This window comes from Sinohyriopsis cumingii, chromosome 4, assembly GCF_028554795.1.
Source record: "Sinohyriopsis cumingii isolate HCF-2022 chromosome 4, ASM2855479v2, whole genome shotgun sequence".
NCBI classification, from domain to species: Eukaryota; Metazoa; Mollusca; class Bivalvia; order Unionida; family Unionidae; genus Sinohyriopsis; species Sinohyriopsis cumingii.
This window is the reverse complement of record NC_142964.1, coordinates 95,789,684-95,809,264: the sequence shown is the minus strand read 5'-3', so window position 1 is coordinate 95,809,264 and position 19,581 is coordinate 95,789,684. Positions and strand designations below refer to the sequence as shown.

At 35.1% G+C, this 19,581-nt stretch overlaps 1 protein-coding gene across 8 annotated transcripts in view; it reads right to left on the bottom strand.

Annotated features, from left to right (window-relative positions):
* Nucleotides 1-5,564: 5,564 nt before the first annotated feature.
* LOC149801712 (phospholipid-transporting ATPase ID-like) overlaps nt 5,565-19,581 on the bottom strand; it is a 246,481-nt gene continuing 232,464 nt past the window's right edge. For all 8 annotated transcript variants that reach the window (XM_089955994.1, XM_089955993.1, XM_089955997.1 and 5 more), the window contains exon 25: nt 5,565-18,718. In XM_089955994.1, the coding sequence (XP_089812120.1) occupies nt 18,140-18,718 (579 nt within the window). In that variant the 3' untranslated portion in view covers nt 5,565-18,139. The remainder of the gene's footprint in view (nt 18,719-19,581) is intronic.

Genomic DNA, 19,581 nt, shown 5'->3' with positions numbered 1-19,581 from the left:
GAATTTTTATAGTTTGTCTTGGGAAGAGATGAAACTGTACAAGGATGTTGGTAAAGCCATGGCCTTGCACCCTGGAATGTTTTATTCTGATACTGTTCAAATACCTGATAAGGACCACCCCACAGTGAGTGCTGGGATAACCTTGAAGAGTCAAAAGTATGATGATGCTACAATGGAGTGTGCAGAATACAGCCAATTTCCAAGTGTCCAGCCCCATCAGTTGTAAGTCAAGCCTAAAGGTCAAGACTTCAGTCTATCTGGAAGATGAGGAGGAGCAGTCAACCTTCTGTCTTCTTCCACAGTCAGCAAGTGTGAAAGATATTTCAAACTACCTCACTGATAAAATACAAGACCCAGGCAATTCAAAGGCTTTCATTAGAGAAAGTCAACTATCAGCATCATTCTCACTATGCTGGTATCACATTCACTGACATTCAACACTGAGCTGCCATACTTGGATATATAAAAAAATGCTGAGGTTCATATGACCAACTCTTTGTTTTTAAAAGATGGATAAAAATTACTGCATGCTACCTCCAAGGTGATGAGAAGCATGATCACTACCTCTTCTGTGCTAGAGTTGTCCAATCTTGCTTTTTTCAACTGGTATCAAAAATGGGGAGCAATCATGTGTGGGAAACCATGTCCACATTGCCAAGGTAATTAATACAGCTGCAGATCACACAGTGGCAAATGCCATGACAGAGTCAGCTAATCTCAGTTTTGTGCCTTAAGCCACATCACACTTTTGGCATTTGTGTTTGGTACCTTTTTGCATGCTGTTTCTGTTTACTAGTAAAACTGAGGAAGTATGGAAGCAACCATCTTAAGAATGGCTGTTTCAACTCACCTTGCCCCTGCTCCTGTGTTTAGACAGAATCAGTTTCAGCCACAGTATAAATATGATTGATGGCTCTAGGATAAGAGATTGAATAACTCTCAAAGGCAACAGTTTTGTCCTTAATCCAATTTCAGGTAGCAATAAAATCCTCAATTCAAACAGTAGTGTGGCAGAGGGGGAAGGAAACAAAGTTTATCCTTACCCAGGCCTCCAAACAGATGATGTTCCCTCAGAGAGCATTCCTGTGAGTGCCAGACGTCTTCGTTTGTGAACCAAACAGATCAATCTGTTAGGTGAATGGGTGATCCAAGTTGTTTTGGAGGGGCTTTGGATGTTGTTTATCCAACCTCTTCCCTTTCCATGATGGATTTGCTATCTGATCGAGAGATGGCAGCATTGTTATATGAGATCTGGTCACCACTTGAAAGTAGTTCCCAAAAGAAAATCACTGGGGTTTTACTACAAGCTGTTTCTAGTGCCCATGACCAACAGTAATCTCAAACCAGTCATAGATCTCAGCCATCTCAGCACATACATAGCCACACAAAGGTTCAAGATGGGGACAGCAATCAGATTTTCCTTGAAAAAAGACAAGTTTGTGGTCAGTTTAGGCCTGACTAACACATACTTTCACATGACTATGAATGTATCCTTGCACAAGTTTCTTCAGTTTAGTTTCCAAGGAACCATTTATCAATTCTGTGCTTGCCCATTTAGCCAAATTTCTACATTTCAGTTTCCAAGGAACCATTTATCAATTTCATGCTCTCCCATTTGGCCGCAAGGGCTTTCTCCAAGATCCTAACTGTGTCATCTCCTCTTCTGGTCAGTCTTGTCAGTATTAACAGCAGCTTATCTCAGTGATATCCTCCTCTGTCTGCGTAGGTTCGAGTCTCGGATTCGGCCAATGTGGGTATGTGAGAAAGCTTGCCAGTAGCTTCTCGAGGGTCGGTGGTTCTTTCCATGGATTTCTCGGGTTCTTCCTCCACCATTAATACTGGCCGCCATGTATAGCCTATCGTGTGCTGAAAAATGGCGTTAAACCCTACAACAACAACAACAACAGTGATATCCTCCAAAAACACAAGGCAAGTTTATTTCTTGTCAAGGACAGAAATGATCTTTCCCTTTCGAGTCAGAGGGTCTCTGATTAATTAGTACAAATCAAATCTTATTCCATCCTAGCATTTCGTCCACCTAGGCAAGGAATTCTTTACAAGCTTAAATTGTTTTTGCCTTCATCAATTGCACATGACACTGGTCATTGAGCTTACAATGGAGTGGATCATGGTCTCCTCAGACTACTCATAAATAGTGGCAGACTTGACTCTCCTTGGCATTGATTTTAATGTTCCCTCTGCAAATGGCCCAGCTAGCCCAATCATACATCTTTTCAGAGCATCTGGTTTACAAAATCTTGAGCTCCAACAAAGTAGCATTTCCTGCTTGTTCAGCTTGGACAGTGGCAAATGGGACTGCAAGAGTTTTCTCCCCACATCAACATCCCAGAAATTGAGGTCATAATAAGTGTATTTCATTTCTGGAAAAACCAAATATATTGAAGGGTAGTCCTCGATATGTCAGACAATTCTGTGATGGTGGCCTACATCCTCAAAATAAAGGGGGTGTTAAATCATCAAATCTGTGCATACTGGTTTTGGAATTTATCCACTTGTGCACCTAGAAGAATTTAACTGTCCAAATTATTTGTATTCCAAGTAGGATTAGTGTCCTGTCTAATTCATTGTCAAGAAATGGCCAGACAGTTCAATGCAATGGTCCTACCACACAGAAACTTTAAACATATTTTTCAACTTTGGGACCACCCAATGAAAGAAATCTTTTTGATGAGGTGGAATCACAAACTGCCCAACTTTGTCTGAGCAGTCTAAGACCCCAAGGCATGGACTGTGATTTGCACTATCAACCAACTGGGGGTGGGGTGGGACTATGCCTACCCCCCTACCCATGGTCATGGTACTGAAAAGTAAAGGGTAAAAAATACAGCAATCCTGGAAGCCACTCTAAGGTTGGACAAGTCTTAGATGAATGATCTGCTCAATCTAGCAATTGTTTCAGAAAAATAACCCTGAGACTCAAACTGCTCATGGTTGCAAGTTCTTCATCCATGCCCAGATGGACTATTCCTTCACACATGGCTCTTGTCAGCAGAGCCTTGCAAAACAAACTGTTTCAATCTTCTGTTGTGGAGAGAATCTCACAAGGTAGAAGGCCCTCTGCTTTGAAGGTGTATGAGAGGAAATATGGCAGGTTTTCAGGAACTAGTGCAGTAGCAAGTGTTGTCCCTTTGAGTGCCTTAGTCCAGGAATTGGCAAATTTTTCCTCTGGCTCTTATGATTAAAGGCTGCTGCCCCAGTCTCTCATACATATTCCGACAGTGTCTATAGGTCATGATAAGGTTTTTTCATATCTGCTAATTTTGAATTTAATAGACCAAAATATCTTGGTCAAAGTATCTTGTCCTGTTCCCAAGAGAAATTTATCTTAGGTAGTGACATGGCTCAATTCAAATCAGTCTGAGTCCATAGCCAATACCTCCTTGAAGCTGCTATCATATAAAACATGTTTGCTAGTCCTAGCTTCATTGTGCAGGGTCATTGAGTTGCATGTCCTTTCATTGGACCTGAACTATCTATGCTGCAGACCAGCTTCACAGCAATGAACAGGCTGCCACCAATGGGCAGTCAGACACTAGCCATCTGCTCCCTAAGTAGGCAGTGAGATAGGACCTGGTCTGTGCTCATAAACACTAAGATAAGCACACAGATAAGTGCTGGGAGGGGGAAGCAACAACACCTTTTTCTTCTGGTCAAGACATGGAAAGAATATATTCACCAGAGCATTTTGGCTGAAGTGGGTAATATGCTTGGCATACTCTGTGATCTCAAGAGATCAAGTACACCATGAAAATTACAACTCATGAAATAGGAGCTATCTCTTCAAGCCTCACGTTTAAATGGAATGTGGCTATCTGAGACACAATATAGGCTGACAGTTTTGCAGGTACACACAGTCAACCTTGTCAAACTTCCATCTGTGTGATCTGGCTTTAGAGAGGCAAGAACTGAATCTGGTAGGTCTGGTAGCTGCAGACTGGTCTAAAGTAAGCAGTTTTATCATGGGCATGAAAGGGTGCTTTCACTGGATTTGCTTGGTGATTTACTTGGTAAGAAAAAAGTCCATGCTTTCCTCCTTACTAGACCATCAGTCATTTTTGGAGTGTAGTTTACCCTCATACAGGGTAGATTTCCTCCAGGGTAACCATAGTAGAGCTCAGCACTGCCACGTCCTCTTATATGTTTTCCTAATTTCAATGTGATTGGGGAATGTATTCAAAGGAGAATAATAGTAAATTGTTTCTCCAAATATACTGAGCCAATCACATTACTAATAAACCCTCCCACCGCTCCCTGCAAATGTCAGCATTTTCATCCAAGTTTCATTTAAGTAAAACTGGTGAATAACTAAAGCCAATTAGCGGTGGTATGTGGAAGGATTGGGAACAGTTTCTTCTCTTTGATTGGAATATAGATGGCAAGTCAAATTTTATCTTTGTCATTGGTGGATTTGAGAGGTAGCAGAATACCTTTCTAATGTTAATGTGATAGGGAAATATTCTGACAGAGAAACAATTCACTCTAAAAGTTTTTTTAAAATACCTATTTTACTATAGTCCAGTAAAATTTATTTCCAAAAATAAATGTATAATGTACAGCACTTGCTCACAGAGTTGTCCTTGATCTTGGTGATATAAATCTATTTACCACATTTTAACAAAACTGAATGAGAATATAGTCTCTAAAGAAGTAACAAGCTCAGCCAATCGGATGCAAGATCAGTTCATTAGAATGGGCAGATCTCTCTTGTTATGGAATCTTTTTAAAACCACGATTGTATAGGGTTATTTACTCATATTGAGCAGAGTCCAATTCAAATTTGGTCTTCAGAGAGGTAACACGCTCAGGCTATCATATACAAGATTAACTCAAATATGAATTTGCTCATAATCAGATTTATACCATGTCTTGATTATAGGTGATTTTTTAACTTGTACGAATATCTTGATAAAAAAATTGAGTTACTAGAGTTTTGACAAGTTCAATTAGCTGTAAGATCATGTCAGTAATATGCATGGATCTGGTGCATAATTGTGATTATTTTAAACCATGACGATATATGCCCATTTACCAGGTTTGTCCCAGCAGGTTTGGGGATGCAGAATAGGCTTGATGTGCCCTTCAGCATGTCGCAAGAGATGATTACTGTAAGCAACCTCTTTGCCCTGTGATGTGTCCTGTGTTGATATTCCAGCTAAGAACATTTGAACTTTTTAAAAGAGTGCAGTTTTTATGAAAGATTTGCAATGGATTCAGGTTCATACCATAAGCTCAAAGTTTGGTCCAGGTTTGCGATGTAGGAATAATGTCATTTAGCTGAAGCCTTTTTTTTTTCTTCAGTCAGTGACATTCACCTTTGAATTGTTAATGACAAAATCAATAAGCTTCTTCCTTACCCTAGTATAAGCCATCAACAAAGTTTGATAAAGGGAGATCAAGTAAAACTTAGTTACTGTGCTACTGAGAAAAGTAACAGCCGGATGGACAATGTCGTAACAATATATACTGCTGTTTTGACTCAAAGCTGTTAGGTCACAGTTCAAGGTCAAACAACACATTTTTCACAGTTAAGAAAAAAATCCACATTTACCAAATAATTTTATTCAAAGAACTTGTTCCAGGTTTCCCTAATAAATATAAATCTGGCATAATGAAAATAGATAATACATTGTTCCCATCCTCAATGTGCTTGGTCAAATTTGGATCAAAGATATTACCATAAAAACAGTCTTTGGGCCAAATGACCAATTATTTCTGAGGAAATATAAAACCAGAGTGTATACTTGAAAATATTGTTTTATTAGTATGGAACTGACTCTTGGACTCGTTTATCATAATCAGAATTAAAAATCAGAATTTATTTTTCGGCTTTCATTACAATTTTTCTTGTAGAAACGTTTACCATATTTTACTATATCTGTGTTAAAATAACATGCTATTATAAAACTTCAGTCATGTCAATTTTGTGAAAAGCAATTTTCAGTATTGTTTTTAGTTAACAGCTGAGTGACTCCTGTATAAGCATGAACCACAATGTAGAATACACCTACAAAAACTAAAAGAATTGCATAAATGAAATCTATTTTTTGATGTTGCTCTTAATTCTCAAATTCCAGTGAAAACAGAATGACCTTATTTTTCCCAGTACAATTGGTAAATTTTATCTGACGAGTCATGAATTCTATTTTTTTTTTACTCAAGCTTTTATGGTAGTGCATAAAGTACAGAAGGTTCTGTATGCGGTTAAAATAACAAACTTCAAACTGCTAATAAAATGAATGTTTTGTCCCTGTTGTGAGACAGAATGATAAATTACATAATGAAATTAGTGTGAACTGCACATTATATGCCCGCCCACTGTTTAACAGTCCTTATTATCATGTCTCAATGACCATGACATCTGAACCAATAATCTACAGGTTTCTTCATCTACCCAAAATGCAATCCATCCACAAACATTGGTCAAAGTACAGAGCTAAGAACTGAAGTTATTATGCAAAATCTCTAATAAAGATGGTCAATAACTTAAATTCTTGTGCAGAAAGCATTTTTCTTCTTTTAATTGCAGTAACCTTCACCATTGACTCCAATATTAACAGACTTCTTCCTTTCCCCAAGTGCAAGCTATCCTGTGTTTGTTCCAGGTCTATGATGCAGAACTGATGTTACAGTACAGAAACCATATTCTTCTTTCAATCACACTAATCCTGACCTTTGACCTTTTGGGTCTAAAAATCATTAGGTTCCTTTCTTATCACATGTACGAGCCATCCACATGATCTGGTAACAATACTGCAGAACAAGTTATTGTGCAGAAACCATTTTTTCTTTCAGTCAGAAACCTAGACCTTTTTCATCGTAAAATTGACAGGTTTCTTCTTTACTTTGTGCACAAGCCATCCACAAAGTTTGGTATGTTTAGACAGTGGAAAACTAGAGTTGTTCAGAAACAAAATAAAGGACTGCTTGACAGACAGGATCATAACATAATACACTATGCCTTAAGGCTGGCACATATGAATTATTCACCACGGAGCAGATTGTGTGTTATCTTTGATCCCTTAAACTAGAATTTAAATTTATATTTTTGTTGAATATATTGTTATACATGAAATATGAAATTAATATTCTCACACACATCTATTTCATTGCAGTCTGGGTCCATTATAAACTAAATCGGTACATCAGCAGGAAAGTAATCAAAGACGCACTACATTGAAAACAATTACTACATGTATGTCATGTTTAAATACATTAAGCTGGTGCAATTTGGAATTATATGTGTATAAACCAACCTGCATTTATATATCGTTATATATACCCATCCCAGTAAATAGGCTGCAACCCTATGGTGTGGATTTAAGTGTTCCATATATTTACATGATACTAAAACAAAAACTGTTCATACATAACTATTTGGACATTTTATTCATCCAGATTTCTGGAGTTTCTTCTGAACCCACCATTTCTTTGGTAAATGAAAGTCATGAATTGCAATAATTGTCATTAATTGCATTATTGTAATAATCAAATATCTGAATAAGGTTCACCTCTTTTAAAAAGTGCACATAAAGAACATTTTACTGTGTCAAGAACAACCAATATGTATGTTATACAATATTCATTAGTGTACTGGTAATTCACTTGTATTCACTGTGTAGAATTTCAAGGACTGCTTGGTTGCTTCAAAGAACAAATTTTGTGACCCAATAAAACGGTTTTAGGTCTTTAAAGAATTCATATGTCCAGACTAGGCAGATCCACAGGAATGAGGTTCCAATAAGTTGTTTGATTGGAATTTTGACCTACAATGCCACCTCTCCACCCTCCACACTTGTGGGCTTTCCTATGCCACTGGTGCCTTTGCAAAAATTATAGATCTTGAAAAAGACATCTGTATATTTTACTGAATGAAAATTAAGAAGAAATTTTAATGTACAAGCAGTAATATTTCCACTGGTAAATGATGAAAACTATGTGTCTCTTCCCAAAAGTGTTGGCTATGCCTAGCTGGAGAATTGAGTTCAATTCAAATACCATGATATATGAAAACAAAGAATTTTTATACTGCCTACTCCATTCCTCACAGAAAGCTGCTCTAAACTAAGTGGTCAAATCCTGAAAAACTGTAAATTATCAGTTAAAAATTAAAAAATATGCCAAATAAAAATAAATATCCCCATTTCCTGACAGGAAATTATTAAATAAAAATGTGTAAAGAAGAATGGACTTTTTTGTTAAAATATTTATTGTACATTTCATGATGTGCTTTACAATATATATATATATATATATATATATATATATATATATATATATATATATATATATATATATATATACATACATAAGGTGTGCAAGCTAATGTCATGGCTGATGAAGTGATCCCTCAAAAATAAAATAATTGTTGCTTTATGCTGATGAAGATATGCTGCCGAAATCTTTTAAAACTTTCAAGGTTTCTAAGACAAGTGTAAAGCCTAAAAATAAAATTTGATATTCTGAGCATTAGTTTTCCAGCAGAAAAAAATGAATGAATACAAAAATGTATAATATGATTATCAATGCCAGTATGATTACATCAAGGCCTTATTTATCCCAACTCTACTTGAGTTCACCGGAAACATTATTACATATAATAATAAAAATAATTCTATTTAACATGGCTATTTGTTTCAACCAAAAACATTAATTTTTATTGGCTACACTTTTGCCACAAAGCTGAAGAAAGATACTATGCTTAATGATACTAGAAACAACCAACTGGCACAGATTTGAACCTGCATCCCACTGGCTGCAAGTCAAATGCTTTACTGATTCAGCCATCTATTCCCTGAAAGTTCAGTTGTACCAGTTCAGGTCAAATCTGTACATACTGGTACACAAGCATGTGGCCTGGATAAGACAATAATGTAAATAATTGGTCTGGATTAGCTGATAATCCAGGTGAAAAATGGATTTAGATAAGCCAATAATCTGAGTAAAGAAGCAAGTAATCTGGTTAGGCCAATATTAATCCATGTATGCAAATTTTGCAAACACAATTCTACTGTAGTTTAAATCATTTATTTATTATGAAAACAACAATGAAGAGAGATGAATCTGAGCATAATATCAAGACGTCTTATTAAATACAAATCAAATGATATGTTGTATCAAATTAGGACTAAATTTATCATGATATTTGAAGCCAATGTGTGAGGCTTCATTTACTATTCTATATAACTTTTCTTCCTTTAATGCCTGGAAGCAAATACATGTTTAAGATTAAAAGAAAAACAAACTTATTAAATATCCAACAAACAAAAAGTTGTAAACTCCAAGGGTTTATATACAAATAGCTTTCTGAAATCTCTGAGAAAACCCAGTATAAACCCCAACATTTTTAATTTGCCAAAAGTCAAAGTATTAAAAATGTAATACTTCACAAGAAATGCCTTGAGAAGTTTTAAAATATATACATACATGTGACAGAAAAGGCAAATCAGGTCAGGACATATCAGGAGATTCCCAAATTTGGTCATGAATTTTGACCTCAAATGATGGAGGAATTTTGTTGGCCCACTTGTTAGCATAAACATGGACAAAAATTACAACCATTACATTTTTTAAACATTAAAATATGCAATCATCTCATCAAGTCAATCCTTTCACAGAAATTTTTTGCCATTCATCCTCTTCTTATATATACCACAATTTTTTTAAAAAGTATTTCTTAGATCATTGATGGATTATACTTGTGGCCGTCCTCATGAATGTTGATCTTAACATTTACATGATGTACTGTTACTGGATTCAGTTTCCTCTAGTCAGTCTGAATTTTGCTCAGAAGGCAACGTCAATACAACTTTACAGATTTCACCAACCAAGAAGTTAAAATGATTTCCTGCCTGTGGGTAGAATCGGGTTGCTTTTGTGCAACTTTTGAGTCAGGGAACATTATTTTGACTACACCTGAAAAATGACATGCTACCAGAAATGGGAGATTACGCTCAGCTATAAAGTTGGTAGATAGTGTCTTAGCATGTGTAACTTGATCCACATTTGGTACCGATTCCATAAACATGGATTTCAGTGGTGGTGTATCTGTTGTCGCATTTAATATATTTTTATGAGATGGAATTTTTGCATGACATGTGATGCCAGTCTTGCACTTTAGCAGACTTTAAAATCACCATTACTGCAAGAGCAGAATACAAATTCATGTCCTTCTGAACTTTACTGCATCCTCTGAAATTCCTGTTCCCAACAATCATTGAATTTCATGTGATATTTCTTTCAGTTGCTTGGAATTTTATATTTTGGCACTGGCATGCATGCTTAGACACCTTGACAAACTTTAAACACCAATGTCAAACTGACCCAGTTTCAAGCCACCTCAGCTCTTGTGTAATCCAACCATAATTAACATCTTTGTTTCTGTGCAAATTACTATCCATCATACTTAGTAGAGACTCTAATCCAACTTGAAAATTTTAAGCACTAAAACAACATACCTTGCGGGGAGAATCATAGTAAAGTTTATTGTTTTGTGCTGATTGAGCTCTTTATTAATCCAACCATATTCCATCAACATCTTTAATCCTGAAATTAGCAAATACATTGCCTTGCCCTGTTCAAGCCAGTTCAGTCAGATGGTCATGGGCAGTATTAACGTAAATACACTATACTGAAGCCAAAATATCATGGAAAAAAAGAAAAAAAGAAATTTTTCATAATAATTTTGTGTAAGGAGATTTCAGTGAGTGACCAGAGGGACAGTGAACACCCCTAACTTCCATGGGGGAGGTGCACATGTATATGGATGAAAAGTTTGCAATCAATACAGTACCTCAGCTGGATTTAACCTTGGCTTAAAATTTGTAACCATTTGCATTGTGAGGCATTGACTGGTCCATGCTTTACTACATCTTACATGAAAACAAAAGCTCATAAAAATATTTCACATTAACATTTGATGCCCTACATACCATTCTTCTTAGATGTTGCTGCTGCAGGGTTGACTATAAGCTGTGGAAATTCATAGTAATGTTACTGTAAATATAGACAATAACAGATCTGTTGTTTATTTTAAGGTTGCTGATACCGCTGGTTCCTTCAGTATCACTTCACCTTGCTGCATCGACATTTTAAGAAAGTTGGTATGCAAGGTGTGATATTTGTACAAGACATGGTCATTTAATATATACTTCATAATTAAAACTTTAGTGCCAATGTCAGCTACTTACAGAAACATACAGGTGCAGAAACCATAACAGAACTGTAACAAAAATCTGAATTCAGCATGATGTATGGTACATGTAGGTGACAATGACCTCAGTTTGAGAATTTAACCATATGCTTTAATTCCTGTTCTTATTCCTGCTGTTATGGGTTAAATACCATTTTTCAGCAAACGACAGCAATACACTGCAAACTAAGGACTCATGGGACTCTACTGGCAAGCTTTCTCACATACCCATGGACAAACCCATGACTCAAACCCACATGGACAGAGATGAGATGTCAGTGATCTGTAAAGATGAGTGCCTTAGACCACTCAGCCACCCAGGGCCTCCATTAATTCCAGTAGTATATTTGATCACCAAGCATCACTGATTTTGACAAGCATATGTTTCAAATGAAATATTAACCTTCAAACAAAAGGAAATCATGCAACCCTACATCTTAAACATAAGTAAATTCAACTCCTAAGGCTGTCTTCATTTAATTTTAAAGTCAGATTAATAACTTCTGTATATACAATACAATCCTGAAATTATATAATTATCCTTGCCAATATCTAAAAATAGCTGCATTTATAAAATAAAAACTACAAGTATTTCAGTGAAAAGCCTTGACAACAACAAACATGTTAATGGACTTCTTCACTGCTGAGCCATGAACATCAAAGTTACAAAAACAGACTGCGATCAATAATGATTAAATTTTGTTCAATATATACACGAATAAAGTATCACATACAGCTACAAGATAAGTAATTACAGCTGTCCTTTTAAAATAACAATGATGCAACAGAATTTTAAATTAATAGTGACAAATCCAACACTGCATTGTCAGGACAGATCAGTCTGCCATTTTGCACCAGGAATCATACAAAAACCAATACATTTTTAAAAATCTATCAGGAAGGAAAAACTAAATCTGGATGATTAATGAAATGATTTCCACAAGATTTTGTTAATACCCTGCATACTTCATAAATAAATGAAATTTAATATCAATGAAGATCACTGAAGCTTAACAAATAATTATCATCATCTTTCACTTCTGGAAAAGATATGGTTATCTGATAAATATTACCAATGGACTTCTTTTATTTCATATCCTGTTTTGTTTCAGATTATAACTGGCCCCAATTTTACAGACATGTGATTCTATCAGTGGCAAGACAATAATGCCATTCTAAACGCTGTCTACTGCACATTTCATAGTTAAAATCTACTGATTTTAAAAATAAAAAGACTATTTATTACATAAAAAAACATGTTTAAACAAAAAGCTATTTTTACATGTTTTATCCACACAGAAGTTAAACCAGCAGGAACCAGTCCACTGGGGACTGACACTGTTATAACCATACAATGACTAGTTCAATGCTAAGCTGTTGGGCAATTAGTTTAAGAAGGCAAACATGTGTACACAACAAGTTAATTGATTGCCTTATTGTTGTGATCTGGAGCGTTTGAAGCCAAATACATATTTTTTTACTTGTTTTTCAAAGTCATAAAGTGATCAAAGGTGGTCCATGATAACTCTGGAGTCCGTGATTAAAAATCAGCTGACCTTGAGTGGAGATGATAAAAAGGGGTAACAGACCAAAAATTATTTCAGCAAAAACCTATTAGTAAGAATTTTCCTTATTATTTTGGTCATGTTTAGTTGTTACTGTGTTCAAGATGTTCAAGGGCAGCTCTTATATTTCTTGTTAAATCCATGTAAAAATGCATAACATGGTGTTTTCACCCAATACTAAAAAAAACCTACTGGCTAAGAAAGACAAGTCTCAGGAATACATCCTAAATCCAACTCAGGAACTTCCTCCTCTGAGTGAATGTATCTTGGAGGAGTACTGGAGAGCAGTCATCAGCCTTAAAACACCCATTATAGGAAAATGTATGTATAAACTTCTTTGCTGCCTGAGTGTGGTTGTTTTGTCATTACAACATTCTAATGCTTATCCAGAAGTGACATTTTCCATTCTTTGCAAATACAAAGTTATTCAAGATGAAATCAGGACCAGAAAACAGGGTGAAACTTATTAATTACAATGAATGTGTTCAGTGGTCACCAGTCATTGACCTTGTGACAGAAATAAAAAATGCTTTTGATTTTATCAAAAACATATCTGCAGTGAATAATGATGAGATCTAAAACTAGTCTTTTTCCCTTTAGCTGACAATAAACTGACTTGTATTAATTATTATTGTAACATTCTTTTATCATAATTATATTCATGTTCAAGTCTGCTAATTATTATAACCTGGACAAAATACACGTCAAAAAATGTGTTTGTTTTGTTTACAATCCACTTAAAACACATGAATATGTAAATAAAAAAAGCTACTGGTTTAGAAGCCAATCTACCTCTCAAAATGGGTAAATCTACTGGTTTGATGTCCTGATTCTGCAATATGACATAATTGTTTAATAACCACGTACAAGGCTGCAATATCCAGCCGGACTCCAATGAATTCTAAACTCTTAATATTCATATGCAGACATCTGAGAAGGCATTTATTACTCATTTTCTAAATACATTCCAGGGTGGGGGAAAATGTCTTGATCAGTGCAGTTTCATGAAACTCGTTCTCAGGGTTTATTACAACTATGCGAGTACTTTTAAGTACATAGGTAGGTATATAGGAAGATAGCATCTTCACTATAAGAGGTTCTGATGTGTTTAACCCTATCTACACCTCGGTACATAGTACATAGGAAGGTATACAGGAAGATAGCATCTTCACTGTAAGAGGTTCTGATGTGTTTAACCCTATCTACACCTCAGTACATCAATCAGATAATTCAGTGCTTCGGATCTGTGAATTTTTCTGTATGCGGCAGAAAGCCAACACATCCAAACAAAATTAAAAGGGGAGCACACAACTGGAATGGACTGATAAATGAGCAATTTTCCAATGCTGGTCTGTGTTTGTACAAATACACCCTTTCAACTTGGCTCCTCTCTGGTACTTAATCCTACTTTTGATGTTAAACTTACAAAGTATTCTGCTGAAGTCAATTGCCCCCACCATTTTCAGCATATTACAAGGTAAGAATGCACTGCTGTAACATGCTATTGGTTATGTGGCATTGCATACTAAGGGAGACAACTCATGGAATCCAATAGATGTGGCTATAACAAAGCGCTGAAATATCTGATCAATCTCTCAAGGTGTACATAGGGTTAATACATCAGAACCTTGACTAGTGGAGATGGGAAGTTAGGTACACAAGAAAGCAAGCATATTTTTTTGTTAAGCCCAAGATAGACTGCTTTGACACAACAGACCATTCATTTCCACAAATTAGCAAATTCAGCAATATGTTTTGGGCAATTAATACAGTGCCTAACAGCCATCTTTGTAATAACTATGATTAACATATATGCTCACTTATAAGTCGAGTTCAATGGCAAACTGCATAGATCCAGATCTGCCACTGCATAATGCACCAGCAGATCTGGGTCTATGCAGTTTGTTAGGAGTAATCTGAAAGAACAACATAGGCCCTAATCTGCAAGCCCATTATGCAATGACAGATCAGGAGTCTACATTGTTTGTAGTTGGTCTTGATTTATAAGCAAGTATATATGGTAAATCAAAGTGTATTGACTATTTAGATAAATGTGCAACATCAAACAGTCAAGGCAACAATTTCAGCTTGCCTGAAAGATAAGGATTTGGATGGCTTTTAATTCTTCGGAAATTGTGTCTCAATTTTAAAATAGATTTCTTCCAATGGTACACTGATGATGTTATATTCTTATAAAATATTTAAAGAAGTAATGTTTTAGCAAATCTCTGAAGACTAATACGATTATCTGAGGTTAAATTTTCTGACATAAATTGGTTATAATTTTTGGTTGTCAGACCCACAAAGTTATTTTTACAAGTGAATACTCTTTGGCAGATAGGCAGGTAGTTGGACACGTTAGTAAACCAATAGGAAGGATTTTTATTTATGTTTTTGCCCCAGAAGAACACATTTTTACATAATCAAGATGGCATAAAGTTTTTCCAATCTTCCACAGGAATGTGATATAGTTTAACATGAGGAATGGAGTAATAATGAACTTTAATAATTGTCCTGTGTAAATATGTGGCCCGTTTCATAATATCTATTATGTCATATCTGCATCAGAAGGGTATTGTATTAAATGCACTTATAGCCCTTTTACAAATATCTTTGTGGCTTTGGTCAATTTAATGTTTTGAATACACAATACAGGATGTTTTAATAACATCCATATCTTTAAAAAAAATTATTTACAAAGATCAGCATTAAAACATGTATATTTAAATAGGAAAATAATATCTCAGTTGTGTAATGGAAAGTATACTGGTGTATATGTAATTTGTTTGGCCTACAAAGTAATCCAGTGCATGAAAAAGCTCTAACATTTCAACCTCAAGATTGTTTCTTCAAGTTTTATATGCAAAAAAATAATTTTTGCTATGTAAACTAATCCCAGTCATCAAGCTGTACACAAATGCTGCAACACAGAACCTGACAAGTGACCTAAATACCATACACGCTCGCTTACTAGTTGAATCCAACTGCAAACTACACTTTGAACCAGATAGGTTGCTACATAATGTTCAGGCAGATCTGGGTCTATGCAAGTTTGTTAAGTGTAATTGGCAGAACGAACAACACAGGCCCTGATCTACTAGCATATTATGCAATGGCAGATCTTGGTCTGAAGTGTTTGCAGTTAGATTAAACTTACAAACAATTATATATGTCATTAATCTAAACCTAAGACATTGCTGTATACTGCATTATAAAGCCATGAATTTGACTAGACTGAACTGTATGAAACTCATAACATTATGCCTAAAAAAAACCAACACATAATATTAGGTAGGCCAACTAAAAACACAATTACTGAGAGAACGAGCCAGCAATCTGTCTCTTTCAATCGATCAAAATTATCAAATCATTCATAACAAAAACAATAAAACAACAAAAGAATACCAAAAGAAATAATCATCAATGTAATGGTTTCAGTCATACTAGAATATAAGGACTATAACACTGTACCAACAGAACATGTTAATACGTTTTTGTTTCTTAGCTCTTCATGGTGAATATAAATATATATAACATTAAAAGACTAATTACAAAAATACACTTTACATAAATACATACATACATACATACATATACATAGATACATAGTTTAAATTTTTTTAAATAAATATCAAATCTTATGTTTTTTTAAATAAAAAGAACACTGTGAAAATGGTATTGCTTGCTAGTTACAAAATGTGAATATGGTAAAACCTGTGAAAGATGTAACAATTAAAAATTATTGTTCCACTAAAATTTGCAGAACTAAACTTTTAGGATACTTTTGATGTTCTGTTTTTTTATTTTGGGAAATGAGCACACTGCAATCATTGAAGAAATGAATTGTTCCCAATAGCAGGAGTAAAAAATTACAATAACAGTGGTAATGAGTGTCATCGGCTTACTGCTCATTTTGATGTTCCGAAGTATGCTTGCTTTTTTCCAACCTAGTATAGTTGAAATAAAGGATTATCCCAGCTTTATATGAGGAATAATTTAGATTGTTGTGTTCTCTACTAAACATTGTTCAAGACACTGAAATTTAATAAAATACAAAGTGCTGTAACAGAAGGCACATGTAAGTCAAGTTTTCCTGGACAAAATAATGGTTAGTACTACCAAGCTACCATATCTGACAAAATGAAGTCTGCTATCCCCCTTTAGTTTTTACCCACATTTTAGTTAAACAGGCATTGTCATGTAGTTATGTTTTAACCAATCATACATATAGACACTCCATCACATCTCTCCCCTTACCCCCTTGTGTTTTGAGCTGAAACTATGGATTTTATAGTAAAATAACTATATATATAGTTGTAGCCATTATAGTTGCAGCATTTAAAATTAGGACATCAATTTGTTGATGCACTGATATAGTGATATACTTGTGAAGAGAACTATGCAATACTGATAGGTTTCATTTTTTTTCTTTTTTTCTGTGTGGCTGCTCACGAAACATCCTCATCTAACAACCTGTACGGTTTTTGTATAGTTTTGGGGAAACCAAATTATTGCACTAGAAGATTTGTCGTTTAGCCTACACAAATAGATGTACTTCACTGCAATCTCTCTCTCTCTCATGAATTATATTTCAAAGTTTTATCTGGCCATAAGTTGCTAGTAAAGGTTTAAGTTCATGATATTCTGTTTTCAGGATAATGATACCAGCCATAATTTTGAATACTTATAATTCATTTTTTCTTCCTCTCTGCTGTTGAAGAGATTGAACTTTTCTATTTTTGTTCACAGATAATTTAAACTATCGAACATTATATTGATTTTTGATGTATCTCAGTGTCCTACAATGCAGTTATCAAGGACTGCTTACACGTTCTTTTTCTCTGGCAATTAAATAACAAACTTATAACTATATGTGTTGTACAATAAACAATGTTTCCATCCGATGCCATTCTCAGCAATGCCACATTCAATATGACATCCTTTAAAATTTAATATTTGTAATAAACTTAGTTTTATTATCTAAAACATAAAAAATTCTGAATACTGTGGCAAATATTAAAATGTTTTTAAATTCCGACTCATGAGAAACAGCATTAGTTTTAATACTGCAGGAAAAACAATTTTGCGGGCCAAGAACTGTAAGTTTTAATTTTTACATAAAATATCAATTTTCTTTTAGGTTTTACCATATTGTTCTTTAACTCAAGGTAAAATTAATGGAGAAGAAGATATTCTAGGAGTCATGGGTTGAATATATTATGTCATGAGGTAATGGGATATTCTGTGGAGATTATATAAATATCACGTGAGCAACCTTCAATAGTAAGAAACGGATCTTCAGAAAGATGAAATCACAGAAATTTAGCAGCCAAATTTATATACCAGTAAAAAAAAATCCAGTAAATCACAATTTTTCTGAATATATGATTTGTTCTTCACTTGGCAATTTGCTTTTTAATGGTGTTGGGGAAACAGCCCTTTTCTTACCACTAGAAGCACCGTCCAACTTCTTAACTTTGGTTAGTATGACTGGAGTTTTCATATCGTTTGAACGTGCCCTTTCTCTCATATTTATTCCACTAGTAATAAGCTCACCAAAACCAGACTGGTGAGAAAATGCATATCCTGAGCGCAATGATCGAGTGCTTCTGCGAAGAGTTGATTGTCTACGAACAGGCAGATCAGCTTTGGACCTAGATTTAGTCAACCTCTGCTTCATTCTTATTCTGTCTGATAAGGATGTTCTGATGTTGGTTATGTAAAACTTGTATGCAACAATAGGAAGGATAAGAATGACATTGGTGACAAGCAAACAAAGCCAGTAGTTGGCTGAGGCAAACACAGCATATGCAACACCAATGTATTGGTAATACCAGATAACACCTGTGGCATACATCAGGAGGAAGAAACAGAAGTAGTAGATAATGCTTCCCCATATCACAACATGGTTGAATGGAGTCCAGTATGCAGTCTCCAATGCACACTGAAAAGAGGGAGACAGAAATGAGGTACTTCAAAGAGTTTATACACATTTTAACTAAATAATGTTAAAAATGTAATGAAACACAAAATAACATAAGAATATATCCAATATAATACTGAAATTTTTTTGCTAAACCTGACACTGTTGGGACCAAAATATTTGGCTATTTTATAGAACTGAACGGTATCAACAACTTTAATTAGTATCAGAAACACCTTAAAGGGACCAAAATATCTGTCCAAACTTGGAAGGAAGACAGTTATAAAAAGGTCTGGTTTTGTAAAAAGTTTGAGCCAACGTTACAGCACACGGGGGAGTAAAGAGTTGACCATTTAAAGTCAGAAGTTTTATCTTGCCAAGTCAATAGATTACAACACACAAGTCATCAAGACTCAGCCATGTTAAGTTGTTACAACACCCAAGACATCAAGACTTAGTCATGTTAAGTTGTTACACACCTGAGGCATGAAGACTAAGCCATGTTAAGCTGTAACAACATCCAAGTCATCAGACTGAGCCATGTTAAGTTGTTACAACGTTTAAGGCATCAATATTGAGTGATGTTAAATTGATACAACACCAAAGTCATGAAGACTAAGCCATGTTAAGTTGTTACAACATCCAAGTCATCAAGATTAAGCCTTGTTAAGTTGTTACAACACCCAATTCATCAAGACTAAGCCATGTTAAGCTGTTACAACACCCAAACTATCAAGACTGAGCCATGTTACAACACCCAAGTCATCAAGACTGAGCCATGTTAAGTTGTTACAACACCCAAGTCATCAAGATTAAGCCATAAGTTGTTACAACATCCAAGTCATCAAGACTGAGCCATGTTAAGCTGTTACAACACCCAAGTC